The sequence below is a fragment of the Hyperolius riggenbachi genome, chromosome 5 (assembly GCF_040937935.1).
Source record: "Hyperolius riggenbachi isolate aHypRig1 chromosome 5, aHypRig1.pri, whole genome shotgun sequence".
NCBI lineage: Eukaryota > Metazoa > Chordata > Amphibia > Anura > Hyperoliidae > Hyperolius > Hyperolius riggenbachi.
Window position 1 is genome coordinate 404395602 of NC_090650.1, and position 27481 is coordinate 404423082.

The following is a 27481-nucleotide window of genomic DNA, read 5'->3' on the forward strand; positions in this document are numbered from 1 at the left end:
AATTATTCAGGATACCCAGTTTTAGTTAAATAACCTATTAAATAACCTAGTTCCAGCATCAGAAATACTTCCTATAGCTATACATTGCTGTATATTGGTATGTAGACTTGCCCTCCCGATTAGGCTTATCCCCTCCCCCCCTCCACGAGCCTTCTGGGAGATCAGACATATCTTCTACTGGCTTTCAAACTCCCAGTAAACATTCCTTCCTCAGAGTTCACCTGATAGGACTACAGATGTTGCCATGTGTGATAAATTCCAGAAAGTTAGTCAGGATAAGGAGATATTTTACAATGGGCAAATACTGACATAATCATAAAATCATTATAAATATAGCAATGTTGTTTGTTGTTATTTTTGGTTACAGTTCCTCTTTAATAAAGCCTATGCGAAGGGGTATGCTGTTTTTTTATTAATAATTTTTACTGATGTAAAAACTTATATGAGCCTGCAGGGATGTTTTATATACATTTCCGCTAGCATTTTTGTTGTTGCGTTTTTTTACAAGTAGAAAATAGTAACATGACTTCACTGCAGTTATCTTCAGTGGCAAATCACATAGTGACTTCTGCATCTGCCATTATGGATTGACGTTCATTTGCTGTTCATTGTACTTATTCCACAACCTGGATTTTTTTCTCGGTTGCTGAATGATGCCACACACACCATGGCAACAGCAAATTGCACAATAACTGTACATGCTATTGTTGAATGGTTCTTTTGTGCCAAGCCTGAACTATGTCCATGATTTTTACCCACTATTGTCCATATTAATCTATGCTACAGTGCTTCGGATAATGATGCCACTGTATAAATAAAAAAGGACAACAATAATAGTAATGATAACGACAATAGCACCTTGAGTCATGCTCTGCTAGCGAGAAAATAAGAATCACATACTAACAGCCATATAATAACTATATTGCTAGATTCACTGTTATTACTATGGCTATGCAAAAGTAACTGACCACCTAAATGTTTATTCTTTTTTTGTTTATAATGTCTTAGTTAATTCTTTAACTTTGACATTTGCCACTTGCACAAAAATCATAAATAAAATATATCCAAACAGGAAAAAAAGCAGACCATGCATTACTATTCTGCTAGTTCTACAGGCTGCTGTTACGTTACAGCCGAGAGCTCCTTGAAAGATCTGAAGCTCTTTCTAAGGGCTTTCCAAGGTCAGTGAAGGTCATTTGTAGTCTTCCAAATCAGCTTGACAGCTTCAGAGAGGAGACTGTGCAACATGAAAGCTCTACAACAAAGATCTACAAAGCACAGTATCTGCACAAAACTCCTTTTCTTGTAGGTCTAGTCTCAGAAATTGGATAGTGCAGTTGTCTGTGTGGCCACTGATCGGGCTAAAATCCAACAATCTCTTTAATTTCATTAGATGCAATTGCCCCAGTTACTCCTTTCATAGATTTTGAACTATTATGTCTGAGAAGTAGCCTCTCATTTTATTGCATTTGGTGAGGTAATCTTCTTGGCTGAACATTCCCCTCACCTACCCAGGGACAGGTCGAATTTGTTGGTAAGACACATTACACGAGGAAGAAGGTAGGAGGTAGGAGGCACCCAAGGGTGGAAGTATATAAGCAAAATCACTGGGGGGGAAAAAAGCCTTATCCTTAGCAAATAATTCCAAGAATATGAAAAAAAAAATAATTCATTAAGCACATAGGACAGACAACATGTTTCACGGTAACAAGTCCTTCATCAGGTCAAGTAAAAATGCTGTGGAAAGAGCTCGCTGGATCAACCCTGAGCACCTCTTTAGACGAGGGAATGGATTCCACTACCACAAAGAAGTTAGTGAAGACCCGGAAGATGGAAGGAGTTATATCCTGCATTGCCTACTTGTGTGCTACAACAATGATTACACTTCCATGGAAGCGTTTACAAAAAAAACAAAACTTGGACACAAATCAATTCACACCACTATTTGTATGGGTAAAAATAGTATTTTAGGTTTATAAGATGTGTCAATGTTACACTAATTATTGATTGTTTGTGGACTTTGGACAGTGTCTTCTCTCAGCAGCGGTCGATTATCAAAACCCTGATTGGCACTGATAGAGTTTTTTCACTGTTACACTATGCACCATGTTGGAGAAGGGGAGGGCAATATATGCCAGAATATATTTTGAAACCATCTGTACAATTTAAGCTATGTCAAGCTGTTATTTTTTTGCCACCTGCTCAGACCATATGTGGTGAAATCAGGTGCCTGCACTTTACCCTAACTTTAACCGCTTGACGACCGCGTCACGCCGATGGGCGTGGCCGCGGCGGCAGCCCCAGGACCACCTAACACCAATCAACGTAAAGTCCTGGGGCCGCAGTTTGCAGGAGATCGTGCGCAGGTTGCGCGCGCATCTCCTTCTTGGTGGGTGGAGCAGAGCTCTGCCTTCAGTCTCCGAGCGGCGATCGGCGCTCGGAAGACTGCTACAAGGCGAAATCGCCGTGTATTTACATGTACAGCGCTGCGATCAGCAGCAGCGCTGTACTGGGGACACCCGTGTTCCCCTGGGGGACAAGAGAGCGATCGGCTCTCATAGGCAGAAGCCTATGACAGCCGATCGCCGTGATTGGCTGGCTGGGGAGAGGGAAGGGATTTGGAAAAAAAATAGTAATAAATATTACAAAAAAACCCAAATAAATATTTTAGTACTTATCAAGTACTAAAGTACTAAATTCATTTTAGTACTTACCAAGATGATAGGCAGTGCACAGAAGCAAAATGCAACCATTAATATTTGTTTCACGGACCAAAATGTGCTTGCCACTGCAGTACAGCTTGCGTTTTCTGCTCATTAAATTCAGCTGCTGAGTGTGTCAGCCAGGTGTGATCATGTGACACACAAAATAGGAAGAACAGCAGATGCCAGAACACACTTCTCTGGTACTGGATTTCAGTGGAAACCATATATCTACTTTATGATGCGGGAGTTATAGTTCAAATGAAGTAGTATAGGTGTTGGAAACTATAGCTCAACTCTGCTAGCAGAGCTACAAAAATGATCCTTCCCTTTGAAAACTTTAGTTTGGGGTTGAAAAAAAGTCAGTGCTACTGCTACGATCTTACCTGCCTCTCATTGTAACTTTAGACTAAACACAAGGTTCCATTTTCCTCTCCTCAGAAATTGGAAAATCGGAAAAAAAAGCGAAAAAAGGCAAAAAAGGTAATCTGTAAAATGGAAAATTGGAAAACAGAAACTGGCATTTCTGCGGAATTGGAAATGGGCTTTTCCAACAATCTCTTCTCCCTGGTAACATTAGGTTATTCGCTGCTGCCTGTATTACTGCCTAGTCGGTTGTGGTGATATCTCTTCCTTCACCTTATCGGTCTTTTTACCTTGCGCACATCAAGGCCTGGGTGTAGCCAGGTGCTGGCCTGGGACTACGTACTTGGTCATCCCTCGGCTGACTGGGGACACTCCACAGAAGGAGACTGCGGAGGAGATTGGGGCATAAGGACTGATACAAAGGCAAGGAATTCACCAGGTCTCACAGCTACAGTATGTAAATGTATGAAATAAATAAATACTGGTAGGAGGTAAAGAACAGAAAACTGCACATTTCTTTGTAGGAATTATTAATCCACTTAATTAAGAATTCAGAAGTCAGGACTTCTAGCAGCAAAATCCCTGGAAGTATGTGACCATGTATACTGCCAATGCTATAAAGCCATTACTAAACAGGGTGAAAGTGTGTTCAGCTCGAATTTCTCTGGAAATAATCACTATAGATGTGTTTTCTAGGAAGGCTATATACGTTGACTCTTAGATTAATGTTTGGTGAATTTAACACTGAGCCTTTTGTGCGAACACAACTCTCTAGTTACTGTATTCTAGGAAATTGTATTTTCTTTTTTTCATGGCTTCTTGTGAGAGCCTTGAATCTATAAATGCATGTGGAGTGACTCAGCGCGGATGTGGCTATTTGTCTCCCTGCTGCATTTGATGTTGTGAGCCGTCGGACCCGAGCTCATTCTTCCTCAGTACGTACTTTGACAGTGAGGTCTCTCGTTCCTCCAGCTCCACGTTCCATTGGCAAGGCACTGAATAGAAGCAGGTCCTAGACGGAAGTAGCCGGGATCACAGCTGAAGACTACCTTTGTCTTGTATTCATAGTGGGAGCCATTGACAATGCGCCACCGGCCATGTTCCAAGGTGAAAGAATTGATGCTGGGACAAGTCACGACTGCAAACGAAGAAAACATGAGCGGCTTAATAAAGAGAAAGGCTGAGAATCTATACAAGTGTAAATACATTCACGATACTAAAAGAATTGGTTAATCACACAACACAATAATCACATACAACGTGAAAGAGGATTCCACTGCATGCTACATAGTGATGCTTGTTGACACTTTGGTTAAAGTAAACCTGTTCATAGTGATAGCAAGGAAATGAGCAGCGCTACTTAAAAACAGACTAGTGCCTACCTGCAAAAGAGTGCAAGCCCCACTTGTGGGGTCGAATACACACCGAGCATACACATGACCCGTCTACCACTAGAGGAGGATGTTGGTTTCCATTAACAGCTTGCATGCAACCTATTAAGTACTCGTCCCTCCCACTGTGAAGAAGTCAATCCTCCATGGGAGGGGCATAACACTAACTAAATCCTAACCTATGTATATGCATAGCCTGGGTGCGGCTAATCAAATAAAATCAAAAATTGAAAATTTGCGCAAAAGGTGGATCAGCGCAACACCAGGCCGCTGCCGAATGGCCTCCATCAGAGATGCGCTGAGCCCCCCCAGGAACTACAAACGCATCTTGAACCTAAACAGAAGCTCTGCATATACACCAAATATATATATGCAGAGCTTCTGTTTTAGGTTCAAGGTGCGTTTGTAGTTCCTGGGGGGGCTCAGCGCATCTCTGATGGAGGCCATTCGGAGGCGGCTAGTGTTGCGCTGATCCACCTTTTCAAATTTTATTTGATTAGCCGCACCCAGGCTATGCATATACATAGGTTAGGATTTAGTTAGTGTTAGGCCCCTCCCATGGAGGATTGACTTCTTCGCAGTGGGAGGAACGCGTACTTAATAGGTTGCATGCAAGCTGTTAATGGAAACCAACATCCTCCTCTAGTGGTAGACGGGTCATGTGTATGCTCGGTGTGTAATCGACCCCACAAGTGGGGCTTGCACTCTTTTGCAGGTAGGCACTAGTCTGTTTTTAAGTAGCGCTGCTCATTTCCTTGCTATGTACTAATGTAATTCGCTTTTGGTCAGCTGCTCCCACTTAACAGCTATGCTTTTGGTGTATATGCAGAGCTTCTGTTTGGGTTCAAGGTGCGTTTGTAGTTCCTGGGGGGCTCAGCGCATCTCTGATGGAGGCCATTCGGAGGCGGCCTGGTGTTGCGCTGATCCACCTTTTGCACAATTTTCACTGTTCATAGTGATGCCTGTTGTCATTTTGGTTAAAGCGGGATTGTCAGCCACAAAATCAATTTGCATTTACCCACTGCTCTGTGTTTATTATGCAGCCTGCAACCTCACCCTGCATTGCAAGCACTCTGATCTAATCAAAAATGTTTCTGCTGTAATAAATCTTATCTCAGTCAGCCTGGCTCTATTTGGTATATTGCCGACGAGAAGGATGCTTGTCATCACGCCTCCCACGTTCCTGCTCCTCACTGATTGGCTGAGGGCAGTTCAGTGTGAAGCTGCTAAAGTCTGATCTATGCTGTGCTCACATGTTAACAAAGCAAGCTATATGTGACAGTGCAGATTCTAAGAGAGAAAAAAATGAGTAAGGGAGGAAATGACATCAGGATTGGCTTCGGTCAGAAGAAGTCAAAAATGCCAGACACAGTTTTCTCTTAATATACTATATAAAATTCACTGAAATCAAAACATGAACATATTTTATATAAGTAGAACAAGTATTTAGCAACTTATAAATGTGTTCTTTCCCCTGGGGTAGTATGGCTGTCCATGCTGCTTTAAATCAAACCTGAAGTGAAAATAAACTTATGAGATAACTAACAATGTTTAGCATCACTCTTACTTTTATTCTCAATAGAATATCATTTCCCAGTTTCCCTGGCTCTTATTTGGTACATCTGTCACACAAAGGAAGTTGCAGGGCATGTTGCTTTTTTTTCTTCTTTACTTTCCTTCCCTTTTCCCCTCAGATATAACTAATGCAGCCTGATTGTCTGAAGCCTCTTTCACTCTCATTTTTCCCTCCCATACCTCTGCACTGCAGAGCTTTCTTGAAGTGTCTGAAGACTGGGAGGAGGGTGGGCAATGCATGCACAATCAGGCAGAGGAGAGTAAAGGAGGAAATGACATCTGAATTGGCTTCAAAATAGACACAGTTAAAAACGGGAATGCTAAGAAGGATTTTCTCTTTTTTTACTATAGAAAAATCACTAAAATCAAAATGTGGACAGTTCAATACATATGTTATGTAAACAGAGCAAGTATTTATCTACTTATTTATGAAGTTTTTTTTTCTGACATATTATGGCTGATAGCTTCACTTTAATGTACAGTATATTGGGGCCTTTTTCTTACGGAATGTGAGTGGTGGTCTTTTAAGTTGTGAGCAGCTTTTTAGCACTTCGTGTCCCCAACCACACATTATAACACTTTCCTCCCTCTCAAGGGATGACACCAAGAATACAGTCTGAGGATGAAAGCCACATTAACAGCTCGAGTCTCTAATGGTCAGAGTAGGATTCTCAGAGGCAGCCTCTTCTGGAGTTCACAAATAATCGCTTAATGAACATCGTTGTCCGGGATTACTGTCACCTGTCGGACAGACAGAGATCACCCAGACATGCTAGTGGCTACAGAGCGGGATCGCTGAGAGTGTTCAACGCAGCTCAGATCTTCTTATTAGACAGAGAGATTAGAGGCTCAGAAAGCCATGTAATCCCCTAATGTGACCAAACTAATTCATGGAGCACTTAGATCCAATTATTGCACTTTATATGAGAGTGTCTACAAAGAAAATCATTCTTGTTTCCTTGTTACTTGATCTGTGCTTTAGGTAGTGTTGAGCCGAAAATTCGCGTTACTATAATTACGCATGCGAAATTTGCTATTACGATGCGAAATTATGGTAGCGTAATTGCCATTAAAATCGTAATTGAAAATACCGTAAGCGTAATTTTCAACGCGTAATTTCGTGTTTCGTTCATAACGTAATTTCGCGTTAAACCATAACGTAATTTCGCGTTAAACCATAACGTAATTTCACATTTCTTCGTAATTTCGCGAATTTCGTAATTACTTGTTAGCAGGGTTGCTCGCGAATTTTCACCAAAGGCATTTTCGTCTGCATGGCGAATTTTGATGCGAAATATCACCACATGGCGAATTTTATATGCGAAATAGCATTCCGTAACGCGAAAACGATGCGAAAATTAACGCTTACAGTAATATGAACTATCGCGAAATTACTTTATGTAACTACGCTTACAAACGGTTGCATGCAAGGCAAACGTAATTTCGCGATACCCACTGTAATGCGAAAATTACACGAAAATTACGCTTACGCGGAACTTTGCGAAATCCTTCTTCATTACGATTATGTACTTACGGCCATAATCGTAATTACACTAATTACGCGAAATTTCACGAAATCGTAATTAATTCATTACGCTCATCTCTAGCTTTAGGTCTCGTACAAAATGATTTTTTTATTTTTTTACACATGATTTTTCATTATTTTTAATCAGAAAATTATGGGAAAACACAGACCCAGGAGCACCAATGCTGGCTTCCAAAAAATGAAGTGTGACACAGTCCAACCCCAGTACCAAGGGGTCACAATAATGGATATCTTCAATGACCGACACCACAAGGAGAGTATTATAGCTCAATTACTTTATTCTGTCATCCAATCGCAACGACAGACTGCTGTTTCGGCCATAACATGGCCTTTGTCAAGTTGCAGACAACATACCATGCAACTTGACAAAGGCCATGTTATGGCCGAAACAGCAGTCTGTCGTTGCGATTGGATGACAGAATAAAGTAATTGAGCTATAATACTCTCCTTGTGGTGCCGGTCATTGAAGATATCCCTAATGAGAAAATTATGAAATAAACCAAAATAGTAGGCTATTGTGACATGTTTGGTGTCGAGACACCGTAGTGACATATAGTAGAATGTAGTAAATTATTTAGGATACCCATTTTTACGCTCGATTTTCTGGTTTAACCCATAAGCAGCTTCAAAGGAATTATCTTGTTTGAGATAAGTGCACTATTTTGATCTCATTCAGCTGAGCTGAACTTTGTGCTGTAAATTCTTGGAATCCTTTGATCACTCTCTCTGCTAGCAAAAAACATAGAAATTGAAAGCAAAAGTCCTCTGTTAAAGTCTCACACTACCCAAATAGTGACAAGTGGCCATAAATACACATTACAAAAAAATAAAGAAAATCTCAGAAACTCTTCCATTGTCTACATGCCGCTGTATATTGGTACGCATCTCCACCCTCCTAGGTATGCTTAGCCTTGTCTGTATAGCTATGTGGCATTCTGGGAGCCTAGGTATTATTTGTACTGGCTTTGGAACACTGAGTATACAAATGTTCCATAAACGATGCACCTGATAGGGCAAGATTTCACCACCTGATACATTTCAAAATGTAAATCAGGAGGAAAGGGTGAGGAAAGATTTTGGAAAGGGTAAACCCTGACTAAATAATTTATAAATGTAAAAAATAAGCAATTTGATTAATTACGTTATTTTCACTACAGTTCCTCTTGACAGCAGAGGAGGTAAATGTCATTAACCTCCTGGGGGATACAATAATATCGCCAGGGGGCGGCGCAGCACATTTTTTTTAAATTATTATTTTTTTTAATCATGTAGCTAGCCTAGCACTAGCTACATGATAGCCGCTGTGCAGCGGCATCCCCCCACCCCCTCCGATCGCCTCCGGCAATCAAAGCAAACAGGAAATCCCGTTCAGAACGGGATTTCCTGTTTGGCTTCCCCCGTCGCCATGGCGACGATTGGGATGACGTCATCGACGTCAACGACGTCGTGACATCAAAGGGAGTCCCGATCCACCCCTCAGCGCTGCCTGGCACTGATTGGCCAGGCTGCGCACGGGGTCTTGGGGGGGGGGAGCGGCGCGGCACGGCAGGTAGCGGCGAATCAGCGTGGAGCGGCGGCGATCGGTATATAAATGCAGCTAGCAAAGTGCTAGCTGCGTGCAACAAAAAAAAAATTATGCAAATCAGCTCACCAGGGCCTGAGAAATCCTCTGTGGCGGCTTACCCTGAGCTCAGCTCGGGATTATCCCCCAGAGGGTTAAAGAGAACCTGTACTGAGTAAAATTATTAAAAAATAAACACATGAGGTAACTTCAAATGAACATTACATAGTTACCTCCCAGTCACTTCCTCTCAGAAGCTCACCATTTTCATCTTACAGTGATCTCTTCCAGTTCTGACAACATTTTGTCAGAAGTGAAATATATCAGTTGCTGTCAGTTATAGCTGAGAGGACAACTGATGTGTCCATGTTTCCCTATGCCTTAAAGTGGTCTAACACCCAGCATTTCAACTTTGCTTTAAAAGATTGCTTACAGCTTATAAACTATTATGCCAGATTTTTTTTTAGCAGAAATTCACTGAATGGATTAAACATGACATTTTAGTGCTGCATTTAGCTAGAAATCCTCCTCCCTGCTTGCTTGTTTAGTTACAAATGTATCTATCTACAATGTAACAAACAAACACTGCTCTGAGAGAACAAAGAGGGCTTCCCCGGCAGGCTTTTCAAAGGTCTATTTGTATTCCAAATAAAGATACATTTGTAACTAAAAGATAAGAACGGATGCGGATTCCTAGTTAAATCCAACACTAAAATGTCATGTTTAACCCATTCAGTGAATTTCTGCTTAAAAAAAAATCTGGCATAATAGTTTGTAAGCTGTAAGCAATCTTTTAAAGCAAAGTTGTAATGCTGGGTGTTAAACCGTTTTAAGTGGATGATGTTACAGTTTAACTGTGTGCTGAACAGGAAGCTGTTATGGTGTAATGGCTATTTTCAAAATGGAGGACGGAGAATTACATTGATCACAGAGGACAAACAGGATGCAGGAGAGGAAAAATAGATTGAGGAGTAGACTACACAGGAGGTAAGTATGACTTGTGTATGTTTATTTTGACTTTTAATTATCAGTTCAGGTTTTCTTTAAGTTATAAATGTGTTCAACTTCTCATCAATACAAATACATCTAACACATTTATCACTCACTGGCACTATTTCTGTAGCCATGAAGCATTTATGGCTTTAGATGTTTATCTGTTTACTTTATTGGCGATAAATAAAGTTCATATACAAGCATTCATCATCTGTCATTTTGGTCACTGTCGCCGCAGTGGAGATGTTATAGTTTTGTTGAATACATATACATTTCCTGAAAGGATTTTTTTTTTGGTTGTTGTTTACAAAAGTTTAGATTTCATTTAAGACTAAAGATAATCAATGAGATGCTAATAATTTGAAGTTGATACAAATTACATGTTAATGTTATATACATTCAAATAGCTTGAAACTGCATGATTCCATGCAGTAGTGGGTCATGGTGTTGAAGTCCAACCTGCATACATTTGCATAAAATAAATATAAAATTTGCATCAAATTAGCACATCATTGGACATCTGAATTAAAGTCATCAAATAAACAATGGTTTATTACAATATACTTTGTAGAGGAGCTCAATCACGGTTGTGAAAAACAGAAAGAAACACAATGGCATGGTGGTGTGATTGCAATTGTTATCACGTTTTCTAATGGAAAACAACCCTTAAAGTGAACCAGAGAAGATGCACCTTCCTGTATTTTACCATATATATCAGTGGGAACATTAGAGAAAACACCTACCCTGCTCTCTGCTTCATCCTTCACTGCTCAGCTTGCTTCTTTCAGCCCTGATAAAATTCCCGACTGAGCGTTCAGTCTGGCTTTGCTCAGGAATCATTATAGCGGAGTCTGTGTTCTCTGATGTCTTTTCAAGCCCAAGCCTGCCCCATTGTGGCTCTGCTCAGGAATCATTATAGCTGAGGGACGGAGGACGGCGTGGAAAGCCTCATTAGGATCCTGAATGCTCAGTTGGGGATTTTATCAGGGCTGTTAAAGGGGAGCCTGCGCAGTACAGCCCGGAGGATGTCCAATGACATCAGCGCACTGGCGTGAAACGCAGAATGGAGCGCAGAAGAAGCCCGACCTGGCCGCCGGCCTGGCCAGGTCAGGTCGGCCACCGGAGACCACCGGGAGCCTGCAGAGCAGCGCCGGGGTCACCTCCTGCCTGCCACGGGCTGGAAGAAGCCCCAGGTAAGTGGATATGGATTTTTATTTTTTTTCAGAGTCCCTGAACCTTCCCTTTAAGAAGCAAGCTGAACAGTGAAGAATGAAACAGAGAGCAGGGTAGGTGTTTTCTCTAATGTTCCCACTGATATATATGGTAAAATACACAAGGGTGCGTCGTCTCTGGTTCACTTTAAGCTGGTTTTCTAAGGGTCTCATGAACAAAAGAAGAGAACATAAGCAACACAGCAGAAATTGACTGGAATAATTTCAAAAAGTATATGCCATTATGTTACAAAAGTTGCACTGCAAACAGAGCCATGACAAGGTCCTCCAGCAACCAAGGCTGAGACACCAAATTGCGCCCCTCCATCCCTCCCACCCCAGCCGCCACACACTTATTGCTATTAGACTAAGAGACCCCCAGGGCCCTCAACCCCCCCAACCCCTTAATCTCTAATTATCTGGCTTGCAGTAACTGCCATGTATCCCCTTTTCTTATTTCTCTCTGCTTCAAACACAATAGGGGAATGATAGCTGAGTGAGTTGTGCGCCCCCTCCTACACTGCGCCCTGAGGCTGGAGTCTCTCTTGCCTCTGCTTCAGCCCAGCCCTGAGTGCAAATCTGAGACATATCAGACCATAGATGTGATTCTGATAATGCAATCGAAAGAGGTTTCCACAGCAAAAGCTGACCTTCACTAAATCCAGACCAGCCTGCACTTGTTTTTTTAAGTTTACACTGGGCATTCTGCTTAGGTAATTCACTAACATTTCAACAACCTAACTATTTTCTAATATGATTGAGATGACTCAAATTAATAAATTGATCGCAAAAACTTTTTTTCTACAGCCAATGAGAGAAGCTCTGGTTTCTTACCTACACAGCGAGGAGTCTTGTTGTGATTGCTCCATGTGCCATCTGGTTGGCACATGGCTGTTGTGAGCTCTTTGGATGACAGCTTGAAGCCATCACTGCAGAAATAGGTGACGCTGGTACCTACGAGGTAGTCTGATGCCAGGATGCCTCCATTTACAGGAGCCTTGGGAACTCCGCATGATATTGCTTAAAGAAAGATAAAGCAAAGAGACATTTGAGTGAGAACAGTAAAAGTGTGATCAACCCCCTTCTAAGAGGTAACTTCCTCTCCTTTCCTAACCTTACCCCAAATATCCACCTGCTATCAAAGTAAGGAATACAATTGTATGTGTGGCCAGTGTACACAAGTTCTAACATAAGATAACACACATTTTTACATAAGACAACACACAAGCCCATATGCAATTAGGTTTTTCTCCTGAGTCTTCTCCTAGGAGATCATTTTTCATCTTCTGTTTTGAATAACTTTTCAGCACTTTGCAACTGAACAAATACTAAAAATAGGTGGAAAAGTGCCATCGACATTTTTTTAGGCATTTTCTCTCTTGTTAATGATTTAATAAGTATTTTATTGACATGTTTGAAAATATCACTTAGGAGAAAACTCAGGAGAAAAACTTAATTGCACATGGACAACAGATCCTTATTCAATTAACCTTTTCTCCTGAGTTTTGTTCTAGGAGATTTTTTTTCATATTCTTTTTAAAATAATTTTAAAACACTATGCACTTGGAAAAGTACAAAAACTTAGCTGAAAGGATATTGTAAACATTAGGTTGTTTATTTTCTTGCTTGCTGGTGACTTAAAGAGACTCTGTAACATCAAAAACATCCCCTGGGGGTACTCACCTCGGGTGGGGGATCCTAATGAGGCTTCCCACGCTGTCCTCTGTCCCACGGGGGTCTCGCTGCAGCCCTCCGAACAGCCGGCGACAGACCCGACTGTCAATTCAATATTTACCTTTGCTGGCTCCAGCGGGGGCACTGTGGCTGCTTTCGGCTCCGAAGTAGACAGAAATACCCGATCTCAGTCAGGTCCGCTCTACTTCGCAAGCGCCGGAAACTTGCTCCTGCGCAGTAGAGCAGGCCCGACGGCGATCGGGTATTTCCGCCTACTTCGGAGCCGACAGCCGTCAGAGCGCCTGCGCAGGAGCCGGGAAGGTAAATATTGACGTCATCTTGTGCGGAGGGCTGCAGCGAGACCCCTGAGGGACGGAGGACGGTGTGGGAAGCCTCATTAGGATCCTGAGGCTTCCCCCACCCGAGGTGCGTACCCCCCAGGGGACGTTTTGACGTTACAGATTCTCTTTAAAAGGAATTTTATTGGCAGGGTATGAAAATATCATGTAGAAAAAAAAAAACTTAGGAGAAAAGGTTAATTGAATAGGGGACAAGAGTTTTACACATCATGCTCACAAACATAATTATATATATTATTGAATGCCAATGAATGCATTATTTCCTTTATATTATGGTAACTAGTTATGTCTATAAGTTTTGGTAACATGTGACTGTAACTTTGTATTCATTAATTTAAAAATGTGTGCTGCCTGCATAGTAATATTATGACTTCATGTTTATGCTCAAACATGTGAAAAAAATAAAATAACATGGCTCGCTTTAAAGCCATGAAAAATAGGGGTTTAAAGATGGCACATTAATCAGTACATTACAAGAAAAATACGAACAAATCCAAGGAGCCATACCCCAAACACTGTGGGTGGTGTAGAGGTGTAAAAGGGAGGGGGTAATTAGCATATAACTTGACTATACAATATTTGTCAACCTATTCTTTCCTGCTCATTGATGCCCCTTCATGCATTGATACAATATATCCTTCTTAAATCTTGATGTACAACACGTTTCGTCCTACGCGTCTGACTTCCTCAGGTGATTTCTTAAAAATCACAAACTATATCCTTATAAGAGATAACCTGAAGAAGCCAGCTGCAGGTTTACATTTACATAAGATTGACTCGTGAGTGACACTTATAGCATGGCAGAGTACGCCAAGCCCACTAAAAATCCATTGAATTTAGTCATACATAGCTAGCTGGCTTCTTTCGGGGGTTACAGTTGGCTGCTTTCAAAAATTCAAGGCAAAAGGACATAAACGACACAAGATATTTCTAAAACGTTAGCAATGCATGTAGTATATTAGCTGGGAGGTGTTCTTTATGGGGATGCTTGATGAGTTCTTCTGTGATTAAAGACGTTCTCATTATTTACAATGGAATACCTGCAGAGTGATCACCAAGTACAAAGTGTATCTACATATCTCAATACCTTGACATGCAGGCACAGGGACGTCCCAGGAGTGGTAGCCATATGGAGCTTTCTTGCACACCGCCGTACTTTTCCCAATGAGCCTGAAGCCTCTGTCACATGCCCAGCGGACCATGCTGTTCAGCTGCCCACCCGTCTGACTCACAATGAACCCGTGTGGAGGGGACTCTGGGGTGCTGCAGTAGTGGGCTGGAAAATTTAGATGACACAATATTATGTAAAGCAAAACAACACAGATGGTACAGTCTTCATTTACGGTATATACAAGGTGGCATGTGACAACTCTATGTTCGGTGGAACTGCATTATTACTCATGTAGTATAGCACATACAGTAGGTTCTCCACAAGAGGTCCATGTACCCCAAAATGTTATTCTGATTGGCTCATGGGCTACTTCTTATTGTTAAAATTACTTAATCATATGTTTTCGGCTGTATGAACAGAGCTGAATTAAAGCGGTATTAAACTCTGATATAATATTCAATAAAAACATGTTTTCCTACTTTTAATACCCCATACAAGTATTATATTTGCTTTTGTGCATATATATTATTATTCATTTAAAAATTGCAAGTTTCCAAAGTACAATTTTTTTGCTCTGAGAGCTGACATTGCATTTTATTCATAACTGGTGTATTCATATTGTAATATACCCAGAAATGCTTTCTGAGTATCTGACTGTGTTCTGGAGTGTCTGAATTGACAGAGAATGTTTACATTCCTGACTTGATACAATTAAGTAAACACAAGATAATGTTATCTCCAGTTCAGATGCATCCAGTTTTCCCTGCAGGGAGCTTGTAAGTCCTGTGTTTAACTAGTTGAATGCTGTTCTAGTAAAAAAAAAATGGTGGTAGCATATAATATGCTGTAAATAATATTTTAGAGCAAAGAAGACATTCTGGGTTTCATACCACTTTAAGCATCCTTAGCAATTTAATAACTTAAATGCGGAAGGCATCTGTGCCTAATTAGGTTGTCAAGGTTTGCAAAGAAGAACAATCTATCTGGATTACTGTTAGAAATTTTCAATTGGATTTTGCACAATTGAAATTTCTGCATTTCCAATCAGAAATCAGAATTTTCAATCGGAAACCCGGACAACAGAATTCGGAAATTCAATTTCCACGGAAACTCAATTTACCACAACTTGGTAGTTTTAGTCTAATCACAGAATCCGGAAGCATTAGACCAATCAGAGAATGCAGAATTTTTCCGCAAAAATCTGATTTGCAAGGTAATTTTAGACCAATCACAAGACTTGGATACTACCAAGTATTCCTGGGTCTTGTGATTGGCCTAAAACTTACATGGTATTCCGATTACAGCAGTAAAATGCTGCATTCTCTGATTCGTCCGATTCGGTCCAATACCGAATCAAAAAAAATATACCTTGGAAATTGGGGAAAATTTTGCTTTCCACAGAATTGGAAACCAACATTTCCGACCATCCCTAATTACTGTCAGTTTAGAAAATCCTTAGCTGCCTGAAGATTAAAATGGAAAGATAATTTTGAATAACAGCACTAATCTATGTTTATGACAATTTAATAACAACACAGGAATTTTGCTCTAAGAAGGCAATACTATATCTTTGAAGACTTTAAACAGAAGGTTTTAAAACCAATACACAAATCCCTGGTGGTTCTCCATAACTCATGTTTTTATGCATCAAGAGGTAGTTAAGATAATGTAACACTCAAGGGATATTCGTTATAAAACCAACTCATCTGCTTGATGCACACCTGCCACCTAAATCATCTCATTGTCACCCACCTACCACTTCACTGTCATCTCTACCTAACAGCCTACACCACATTATCTTCTTGCCTACCTTCAGCAACACCAACTACCATATGTCTTGATCTGTCCAACACCCAGCACTAATGATTTTGTTTGCCCAACACCCACTAGCAAATCTCCTTATTTCCGAGCAAACCACTCACCGCCAATGTTGCTTGCGTGTGCTCACGGAGAAGAATGTAATTAGCTAAACAGATACTACATTTTTAAGGCACACCAGGGGTTTGATTCACTAAGACAAATACCATGCCTTATCAGAGTTAACATGCCGTATTAGGGTTAATACGCCTTATCAGAGTAGTATGGCCAGTGCTACAAACTTATGCCTGTTAATTGGCAATGACGAGAGCTCCACTCGCCCTGCCCTGAGCCCCTGCATGTCCAATCACTTTGAAGGACATTATCCCCGCACAGCCCAATAGGCTGCCCATCAAGTTTCCTATCAAGTGGCAGGCAGCCTACTGGAGCAATCAAAGTTCGGGGATAATGTCCTTTAAAGTGATTGGACCCGCAGGGGCTCAGGGCAGGACGAGTGGAGCTCTCGTCATTGCTAATTAGCAGGCATACGTTCGTAGCACTCGCTATGCTACTCTGATAATGCACATTAACTCTGATAAAGTGTGCCAACTCTGATAAGGTGTGCTAACTCTGATAAGGCATGCTATGTGTCTTAGTGAATCAAGCCCCAGGTGTGATAAAAGTATACAGGCAGTTTAAGGGTAGCTTACCTTAAGAAGTCAAATAACAGTAATATGACTAAACTAGGTGCCCTAAGCCCGTTTCAAAACGGGCTCTAGGTTTATGTTGAATTTCCCCCCTGCGCTGTGCATCCCTGTTGCCATAACTACCACAGGGACGTGCGCAGTAAAACAGCCGGAGCTCTAAGTATCGCGAGAGCCGCCGATACTTAGAGCCGCACGTCTCCCCCAGCCGCCAAGTCAATGTATCAGCTCTGCGCGTCCCTGGCAACCATCGCGCGCAGAGCTGTTGCCGGCTCAACTGAATTGCACGCACATGCGCACTACATCCCAGCACGGACAACGCTACACAGAGACAGGTGTCCGCAGCACGGACACCTGTCTCTTATTATAGAGGATGAAGATTACAATTTATTTGTGTTCCGTGCTATTTGCATGTTGCACAAACGCACTTGTATTGCCCTGAGGAAGTGGCATTCTGCTGGCAAAACTTGTCATCTGTAGCGTTCCAAGTAAATTGTTGTCTTTAGCCATGTTGCTGTTATTCAACTCCTAATGGGAAGACACTAGTTCTTTGTAGTATCTATTTGGTCACATTTTTTATTTTGGAGAGCGACTACCTAGATTACAAGGATCCCCTAGTTTCCGATTAGAGACGGACTATTCTCTCCACAGGCGTATTGCCATGGCTGCTGCTGTTGCCACAACGTTAACCTAGCCTTAGCTTATCTTTGTTTAAGTTATCTACACTGGTGTTTTGGTATACAAAGGCAATTTAGCATTAAATTCAACAATTTGACACAAGCTAACAGCAGCACATAAAGAAAAAAAGTCTTTTGTCAATGAATAGTTTTAGTCGCTTTTCCGTATGACTCAGACTGTTGTTTAGAAACCCTTTTAGCTATGCAAGTTATGATTATGTGCTGCAGAAAGAATGTTCTCTTATGGAAAGATCTGGAGGTAATTACTGGTACTAAGCCCATCAGGAAGGTCTACAATGTCAAGCATCCCATTCTAACAGGTACTCTCAGTTCACAAAGTAAATGCAACCGTGTCAAAGGCAGCTGGCACATTAGTCAATGACTGACTATTTATGCAAAGTAATTTTTTTTTTTCTTCTCAGCACCTTCTTAGCACAATTTATTTAGCATGTTGTGAGTAACATATTGCCCATTTTCAAGGTAACTTAATGTTTGGACTTTTACCAACCTACTAATCAAAATTCCTGGCATGGATACACCCATGGATACGGTGCCAATGTGGGGAGGTTTTAAAGCCAGTTCCAGTATTGTTTATTTTTCCACCAACATATCCCTCCTCCTAACATAGCATTGTACCCCCAAACCTCTCATACTCACCTATGGAGGTCTTTACGTTTGAAGTCACATAACCCCACTCAACTAATCAGGCTGGCTGGACTTCCATGATCCTATGAGCCACTTTAAATGTAATCAGCACTCAACCATGCTGTCACTCATAGACTTCTTCTCTGTATCCCACAAACCCCTGCACTGACCTAAAATCACAATTTTCCAGGAGTATCATACCCATAGCCATGGCATACCCATAGCCATGCCATACCCATGCCTTCTGACATAAAGTATGCTAGAAGGGGGGAAGTCAGTGGTTGTCACAGACATGCCTCCCTTGCAAAGTAGAAGGACTGATAGAAACACCAGACACACACCCTAGAAGTGCGAGCTGGTGCAGGGCAGCTGAGGTCATGTGGTGGCCCCATTTTCAAAAGCCCAAAAAGACTTGGATGGAAGCCATATCATACTGTACTGACTGGAACTTAAAAGGTGTGAACAAGTCAGATAGTTTGAGGGGAAAGAGGAACTCCATAGTCTAAGGGCAGACACAAGGAGGGTGCTAAGGAAATTAAAATAGATAGGGTTTATTTTTTTGGGGTGTAGGCAAGGACTAATTTTACAACAAGAACTATTTGTGCACTGTCTCAATTCCAGTTTTTCTACACATTTCTGTATCTAAACAGTGAAAAGAGTTTAGTACACTGGTCTGCTATGATGACTATTCATGAGTATTATTGCTATAATTATGAATATGTACGTCACTTATTAACAACTACATACAATTAAACATGTTATCTCTTTACATTAATAACTTAAGTTTCAGTCTCAATGAAGGGTTCAATGACTTTCAGAAAAGCTATGTCATCCAACATCGAATCCTGACCACAATAATGATGACCCCCATCTCCCAACATCAGAGCCTGACTGTGAAGATGTCTCCATCACCCACCATGATTTAATGATGACTCTATCATTTAAAACCAGAGCCTAACTATACTGACAACTCTGTTGCCTAACTTTTGATAAGCGTTGCTCAGATACCCCCCAATCACGAATTCGAGTAAATCTGGCCATGGCAGAATCAAAATCCAGATATGCTGTGATCGTGATCCGGATTTGAATCGGAGCTCCGGATTTAACTTGATTTTAGCCGTGATTACATGTAGAATCCGTGATCACGGCCATGATCACGGATTTGACTTTAACGTTAATAGCAAAGCTCACATACCACATACATGCTACAATCACCAAAATTGCATGGATTATAAAGGTGATCAGTGGCTACAACTTTCAAAAAGACCTAAAAGTTCTTGAGATAATCGATTTTAAAGTTTCAAATGAAAAATGTTACTCGTGATTAAAAACTGCCAAAACCCGCCGACTTTAGCGGTTAATAGAAAAGCCTCCTTACATGATATAAACACCAGGATATGTTAAATCGAACAGTGGGAACAAGGGGACTTTTTTTTTTCAAAAAGACCTTATCATTTTTGAGAAAATCGATTTTAAAGTTTAAAAGTAAGTTTCAAAGAAAAAATAAAACATGTAAACTATAAGGTCTTTTTAAAAAAAATCACCTTGTTCCAACTGTTCAACTTAACATATACTGCAAATTTGGTGTTTATATCATGTAAGGGGGCTTTGCTATTAACCACTAAAGTCAGCGGGCTTTGGCAGTTTTAATCAAGGCCGTGATCACAGCTTAATCCGTGATCACTAGCCGGATTTAGAGCACGATGACGAGTGCATTCGGACTGAATCCGAGATCGAGAGGTGATCACGAATTTGGATCACAATGTTGGATAATGAAAAATTGCTTGTGAATCATGGCTATTCCATGATCACGAGGTCGTGATGAGAATCACTGCTTTTGAGCCTATCCACAATGATGACCGCATAATCCAACATCAGGACCTGACAACTCTTATGACCCACTATCCAACAAGGTCTTGACCTTGCTGGGGACACCACTACCCAACATCATGACCCATCCTGGAGCCTCAAGGGTTGACCCTACTGATGACCTTATCATCCAACATCAAGGCTTGCCATCACTGATGTCTGACTAGGTGCAAATGTCTTCTGTTTTCTTCAAACTACTAAGAAGTCCTCCCAGAAGAGTGAACAGCAAAGGGGAATCCAACTTCATATTAATTCCTGTTGGTTCATAATGCAATGTGCAAGAAGAAATAGGAATGTGTTGATCATGTACTCAAAATTTCAGCCATGAAATACGGTATATTTTACAGAGGTGCACATCCAATGAATACAAATGTAATCATGGGTAAAAGCCATATTTCCCATATGATGCATTCAAGCAAACATTTTTTTTTCTTTTTTAATCTATGATGTCAAAATGTGCAATGTCATTTAAATTTTGTTTTTAGTGCATCTAAACTATATTCCTCATTCTGTGTATTTACAATTTTTCACCGCGCTGGTACTGTATATTGAATATCCTCAAATGAAGCTGCACATCTTGTTTTTACAGATGTCGGCTTATTATGATGATAGAACAGCTGTGCAGTATCTCCGCTATAATCCACATGAGGGTAATCCAATTATACGCAGAAAGAACTACTTCCTAATGTAGAAGTTTGTCGGGACCAGTCAACCATGAAGTGCAGTAGATAAGATTTGGGGAGGTTGTTTTTTTTTCTTTTTTTTGCATAACAAACTGTGATTTCCTTGGGGACGGCAATCTTCTGAAATGTTCTGACAGAGTTAAGTTAGAAATAACATTAAAAAGGGAAACGAACATTTAATCCAGTCGCAGATCAAATGCTGAAAGAAATGGATATTGGAGAAAAAGTTGCTTCTGTTAAAATATTAAACTCATTAGAAGATATTGCTCAGAGGTTGTTGATCTTAAATTTGGAACTTGCATTTGGAGTGGGAGAAAGGCTTGAAATTCTGTCTTAAGCCTATTTATGAATGTTTTGATTTTGGAACAGAAATATCCTACAAACATTTGTCTATATTATAGTATCTAAAGAGAATCTGTAAACAGACAGATAAAATCCCCTGGGGGGGTACATACCTCAGGATCCTAATGAGGCTTCCTCATCCTCCTCCATCCCTCGGTACCAGCACTGGCAGCCAGGCATGGGCTTAAATTCGGATTCGGGTGAACCGGATAGTTACTATCCGGATTTCACCCAGTAATGCTGTGCGGGCTGTGCGGGGGGAGGGGTCAAGCTTACCCGTCTGACATCTTCTTCGCTCATCCCTCGGCGCCTCCCACGACGCATTCCAATGCGCCGTCACGTGATTACAAACAGTTCCTCCTTCCGGGTTGAAGGAGGAAGTGTTTGTAATCACGTGATGGCGCATTGGAATGCATCGTGGGAGGCGCCAAGGGATGAGCGAAGAAGACGTCAGACGGGTAAGCTTGACCCCCCCCCCCCCCCACCCGGCCAGCCCGCACAGCATTACTGGGTGAAATCCGGATAGTAACTATCCGGATCACCCGAATCCGAATTTAAGCCCATGCCTGCTGGCAGCCCCCAAACAACGGAGAGGTAAATATTTACCTACTGTAATCCAGCACAGGCTCCATAGTGGCTTTCCCATAAGGCTCAGGCAGAAATAGCTGAGCCCGATTGGGTCCACTCTACTGGGGGAGGGGTTTTGTGCAAATCCTAAATAAAGGACCACTGTTGTAAAAATTTATAAAAAATGTAAACACATACAAATAAGAAGTATGTTTCTTCCAGAGTAAAAGGAGCCATAAATCACATTTCTCCTATGTTGCTGTCTCTTACAGTAAGTGGTAGAAATCTGACATTACCGACAGGTGTTGGGCTAGTCCATCTCCTCATGGAGGATTCTCAGCATGGCCTTTATTCTTTATAAAGACATTCCCTGAAAAACATTTATACAAAGATGCTGGCCAGCCTCCCTGTTCACCGTACACTTTTTGGGTGGTTGGATGGAGCAACTGCCCTTTACTAAGTGCCTTTGAAAATAAGGAGAACCCTAAGAACTCCCCATGAGGATATGGGCAAAAAGTCGGTTCGGTCAGATTTCTACTACTTACTGTAAGAGACAGAAACGTAAGAGAAAAGTAATTTATGGCTCACCTTACTCTGAAATAAACATACTTCTTATTTGTACAGTATGGGTTTATATGAAAAGGACGCCTGGTGGAGCCCATATATACCAACTTTGGCTACAAAAAAGGCGCCTGGTGTAGCCCATATAAACTTCGGCTACAAAAAAGGCGCCTGGTGTAGCCCATCTAAAAACTTCGGCTACAAAAAAACTCCGGGATGTGTTAATCACTTTTCCCCCCTTCCAGGCCGCCATGGATAGTGGGGGAATGAAATAATTCGGCTTCCAGCACTTGTAGCCCATCTAAAAAGTTTGGCTAAAAAAAAAATCCGGGATGTGTTAATTACTATTCCCCCTCCAGGCCGGCATGGATAGTGGGGGAATTAAATAATTCGGCTTACAGTGCTTGTAGCCCATATAAAAACTTCGGCTACAAAAAAAGGCAATAATATGGGCTACAAAGGGGCACCCTACTGTGGCCGGAAAAAATATGGGCTACAAAGGGGCGCCCTACTGTAGCCGAAAACCTTGCAGCCGAAAAAATATGGGCTACAAATGGGAGCCCGCTTGTAGCCTATACCAAAACTTGGGCGCCCTTTTCTACACCTTGTAGCCCATACTTCCATAAATAACATTGATGTCTATGGCGGCGCCCTTTTCATACAGGCAGCTCAGGCGCCCTTTTCAACCGATACCGTACAGTATATGTTTACATATATTTAAAATTTAAAGATATTTGCGACAGTGGTCCTTTAACTACTTTCCGACCGCTCCACGCCAATTGGCGTGAACACAGCGTCAGCCCCAGGACCGCTAAGTGCCAATTTGATGTGAAGTCCTGGGGGGCGTAAATCGCAGGGGATTGTGCACGCTAATTCGCACGCATCCCCACTTGAATGACGGAGCTCCACTCCGTCATCAGCGATCGCTGCTAGGAGACTGTTAGATGGTGAAACCGCTGTCTATTTACATGGTACAGCGCTGCTGTGACACGGCTGTCCCCCTGAGACCCACAGGAGCTGAAGCCTATGACAGGCGATCGCTTCAATAGGCTGGCAGGGGGAGGGAGGGGGAGATAAAAAATAATAATAAAAATAGGTTTATTTTTTATATATATATATATATATATATATATATATATATATATATATATATATATATTAAAAAAAAAAAATAAACATCCTGGGAGTGATCAGAGCTTTCTGTTGGTGGCCAGAAATGGGGGGGGGGGGGGATCACTTGTGTGCTGAGTTGTATGGCCCTGCAGCGAGGCCTCAAAGCTGCAGTGTCCTAATTAGCAAAAAAAATAGCCTGGTCACTAGGGGGTGTAAGCCTACGGTCAAAGAGAAAATTCAGTGTAAATTTGACATTCTGTCAATCCTTTAATATAAATGTAACCACTTCAGGACCACAGTGCTAAACCCCCCTAAAGACCTGGCTATGTTTAGTTAAATTGGCCACTGCAGCTTTAAGGCCAAGCTGCAGGGCCGCACAACATAGTACACTAGTGTTTCCCCCCCTTTTCTCCCCACCAACAGAGCTGTCTGTTAGTGGGGTCTGATCACCCCCCAGGTGTTTATTTTTTTTTCTATCAATATTTATGTGTTTTTTTGATAAAAATTACTATTTTTTTAAATTTCTCCCCTGCTCCCTCCCTCTCTCCCACCTAGCGTGATCAGCTTAAGCCTATGACAGCCGATCACTACCCGGCTTCAGGAGGGGACAGCCGTGTCAAACGCCTGTCCCCAGTACATCGCTGCTGCCGATAACAGCGCTGTACATGTTAGACCGCGGTTTTGCCGTCTAACAGTCTCCTGAGCAGCAATTGCCACTCGTAGACTGAAGGCGGGGCGGAGCTCCGCCCACCCAAGCAGTAGATGCATATGCCGCACAGCCTGTGCGCGATCTCCTGCAAACTGCAGCCCCAGGACTTGACGCCAATCGGCATTAGGCGGTCCTGGGGCTGCCACCGTGGCCACGCCCATTGGCGTGAGGCGGTCCTGCGATGGTTAATACAGGGTGGGCCATTTATATGGACACACCTTAATAAAATGAGAATGGTTGGTGATATTAACTTCCTGTTTGTGGCACATTAGTATATGTGAGGGGGAAAACTTTTCAAGATGGGTGGTGACCATGGCAGCCATTTTGAAGTCCCACTTTTGTTTTTTTCAGTAGGAAGAAGGTTACGTGACACATCAAATTTATTGGGAATTTCACAAGAAAAACAATGGTGTGCTTGGTTTAAATGTAACTTTATTATTTCATGAGTTATTTACAAGTTTCTCTTTGTTTACAGCCATTGACATGTCACCGCGGTTAACACGTTAGGAGCTGATAGAAAGTGTGTAGATGTCTGGTGAACAAAGTAACCGGGTCATTGCAGCAAATTTCAATGCAACGAGACCACCCATCTCCCATGCTACAGTTAGCAAACTCCTTGCTAAGTTTCGTGAAATTGGTTCAGTGTTGGATTTGCCAAAATGTGTACACATGAAATCTGTCACTAATGAAGAAACATCAGTGGCTGTCCTAGCTTCATTCAGCAAGAGCCCACAGCGTAGCACTTGCCACATGTCACTGGAGAGTGGCATTAGTCGAACGTTCATTCGGCGCATAGTAGCTACTCACAAATAGCACCCTTACAAACTCCAGCTACTGCAGCATCTCAACGAGGATGACCCAGATCGGCGCACTGGATTTGCAGAATGAGCAAAACAAAAATTGGAACAGGACCCTCAGTTTAAGCAGAAGATTTTGTTCAGTGATGAGGCAAGCGTTCATGTGAATGGTGAAGTTAACAAAGAAAACCACTGCTATTGGTCTGACACTAACCCACATTGGATAGATCCCCCCAAGACTGTTGGAACTAAAAAAAATTGATGGTATGGTGTGGTATATGGGGTACAAATATAGTGGGGCCCTTGTTCATCAATGGAAACCTCAGGGCCACTGAATATGTGAAATTGCAACATGATGATGTGTTTCCCTCTTTATGCACTGAAGCTGGCACGTTCCCTGAGTTTTTCCAGCAAAATGGTGCACCACCACATTATGGGTGTCAGGTCCGAGCATTCCTAGTTGAACAGTTTCCTGGAAAGTGGATTGGTCATCGTGGGCCAGTTGAATGGCCCCCAAGGTCTCCCGATCTGACCCCCTTAGACTTTTAGGGGTCATCTGAAGGCAATTCTCTATGCTGTGAAGATACCGGATGTGCAGCACCTGAAACTACAGATACTGGAAGCCTGTGCTAGAATTTCTCCTGCGGTGTTGCTATCAGTGTGTGAAGAGTGGGAGAAGAGGGTTGCATTGACAATCCAACACAATGGGCAGCACATTAACCACTTTGTCCTCCTTGACGTATAAAAATGTCAAGGAGGACAGGCGCGCTCCCGCGTGCTCCCGCGGCTGATCGCACGCGTGCACGCGCACTCCCGGCCGCGGAGTCGGTAGCTACGGAATCAATGTATCGGGCTAGGGAGCCCGATCATTGATTCCTCTCCCCCGCTGAAAAAGGAAGCTTCGCTCTTTCTGAAGCTGTGTCCCTCTAAGCGTACATTGTACGCTTAGAGTGACGTCATGTAGAAAAAAACGGGATTGCCATCTTGTGGCCAAAAAGTAAAACTACAAGTAAATGCCCAAAAACATTACAATACACCAATATTTCCCCAAGTAAAACACTTTTAAAACCCACCCTCCCAAAAATGCCCACATAAAATGTTTAATAAAAAAAAACAAAAAAAACCATTACTATAAAAAAAAAAAAAAAACACATAAATATTTACCTAAGGGTCTAAACTTTTTAAATATCTATGTAAAGATGAAATATTTCTCTCTATTTTTTTTTTATAAGCTTGTAAATAGTGATGTATGCAAAACGGAAAAAATGCTCTTTTATTTCCAAATAAAATATTGTCGCGATACATTGTGATAGGGACATAATTTAAATGGTGAAATAACCGTGAAAAATGGGCAATAACAATACGTGGGTTTTATTTATGGAGGCATGTATTATTTTAAAACTATAATGGCCGAAAACTGACAAATAATGAATTTTTTCATTTTTTTTCTTATTCTTCCTGTTAAAATGCATTTACAGTAAAGTGGCTCTTAGCAAAATGTACCCCCCCAAAGAAAGCCTAATTGGTGGTGGAAAAAACAAGATATAGATCAGTTCATTGTGATAAGTAGTGATAAAGTTATAGGCTAATGAATGGGAGGTGAACATTGCTCGGATGCATAAGCTGAAAACGACTGAGATGTTAAGTGGTTAAACACATTTTATAAGTGGTCAGAAACTTGTAAATAACTCATGATAGAATAAAGTTAAGTTAAAACCAAGCACGCCATTGTTTTTCTTGTGAAATTACCAATAAGTTTGATGTGTCACATGACCCTTTTCCTATTGAAAAAAACAAAAGTTGGATTCAAAATGGCCAACTTCAAAATGGCCACCATGGTCACCACCCATCTTGAAAAATGTGCCCCTTCACATATACTAATGTGCCACAAACAGGAAGTTAATATCCCCAACCATTCGCACTTTATTAAGGTGTATCCATATAAATGGCCCACCTTGTAGAACTAACATAAAAATTATACCTACCTAGCATCTTTTTCTTCCACATCCCTGTTTGAGCCCCACGTTAGCCATCTTCCGGCACGCAGGCAAGCTGACTTGCAGAGAAAGGCCTCGCAACTTTCTCTATCTGGAGTCGAGAACCCACCATGGCACTATTCTGTAACACGGCAGGGCTATGCGCTAGAATCCAGCAACAGGGCTAGATAAGGGATTTGGAACAAAAAGACCATGCAAGTAGTTACAGCGTATGGGCAGCACAGTAGTGTAGTCGTTAGGACTGGGTCCCTTGGTTCTAATCTCAGCCAGGGCACTGACTGAGTGGGTTTCCTACGGGCACCACAGTTTCTTCCCACATCCCAAAGTTTCCAACTGCCAAAAAAGCAAGCAGCTTCTTCTTGCACTGACATCACCTGCCAGCAGTAAACATTTCACCATGTGATAAATGTCAGAATGTAAATCAGGGAGAGGAAAGATTTTACAATGGGTAAACACTGACTCATTTATACGCATTTTTTGTAAAAATTAAGCACTTTTTGTTATTACATTATTTTCACTAGAGTTCCTCTT

The 27481-nt window shown here is 41.6% G+C and overlaps 1 protein-coding gene across 1 annotated transcript in view; it reads right to left on the reverse strand.

The window, feature by feature from the left end:
- CSMD3 (CUB and Sushi multiple domains 3) overlaps nt 1-27481 on the reverse strand; it is a 1539978-nt gene that overhangs the window by 145545 nt on the left and 1366952 nt on the right. Inside the window, exons 51-53 of the mRNA XM_068237930.1 lie at nt 14466-14654; nt 12180-12365; nt 4012-4206 (exon numbers count right to left, since the gene is read on the reverse strand). Coding sequence (XP_068094031.1) covers nt 4012-4206; nt 12180-12365; nt 14466-14654 — 570 coding nt within the window. The remainder of the gene's footprint in view (nt 1-4011; nt 4207-12179; nt 12366-14465; nt 14655-27481) is intronic.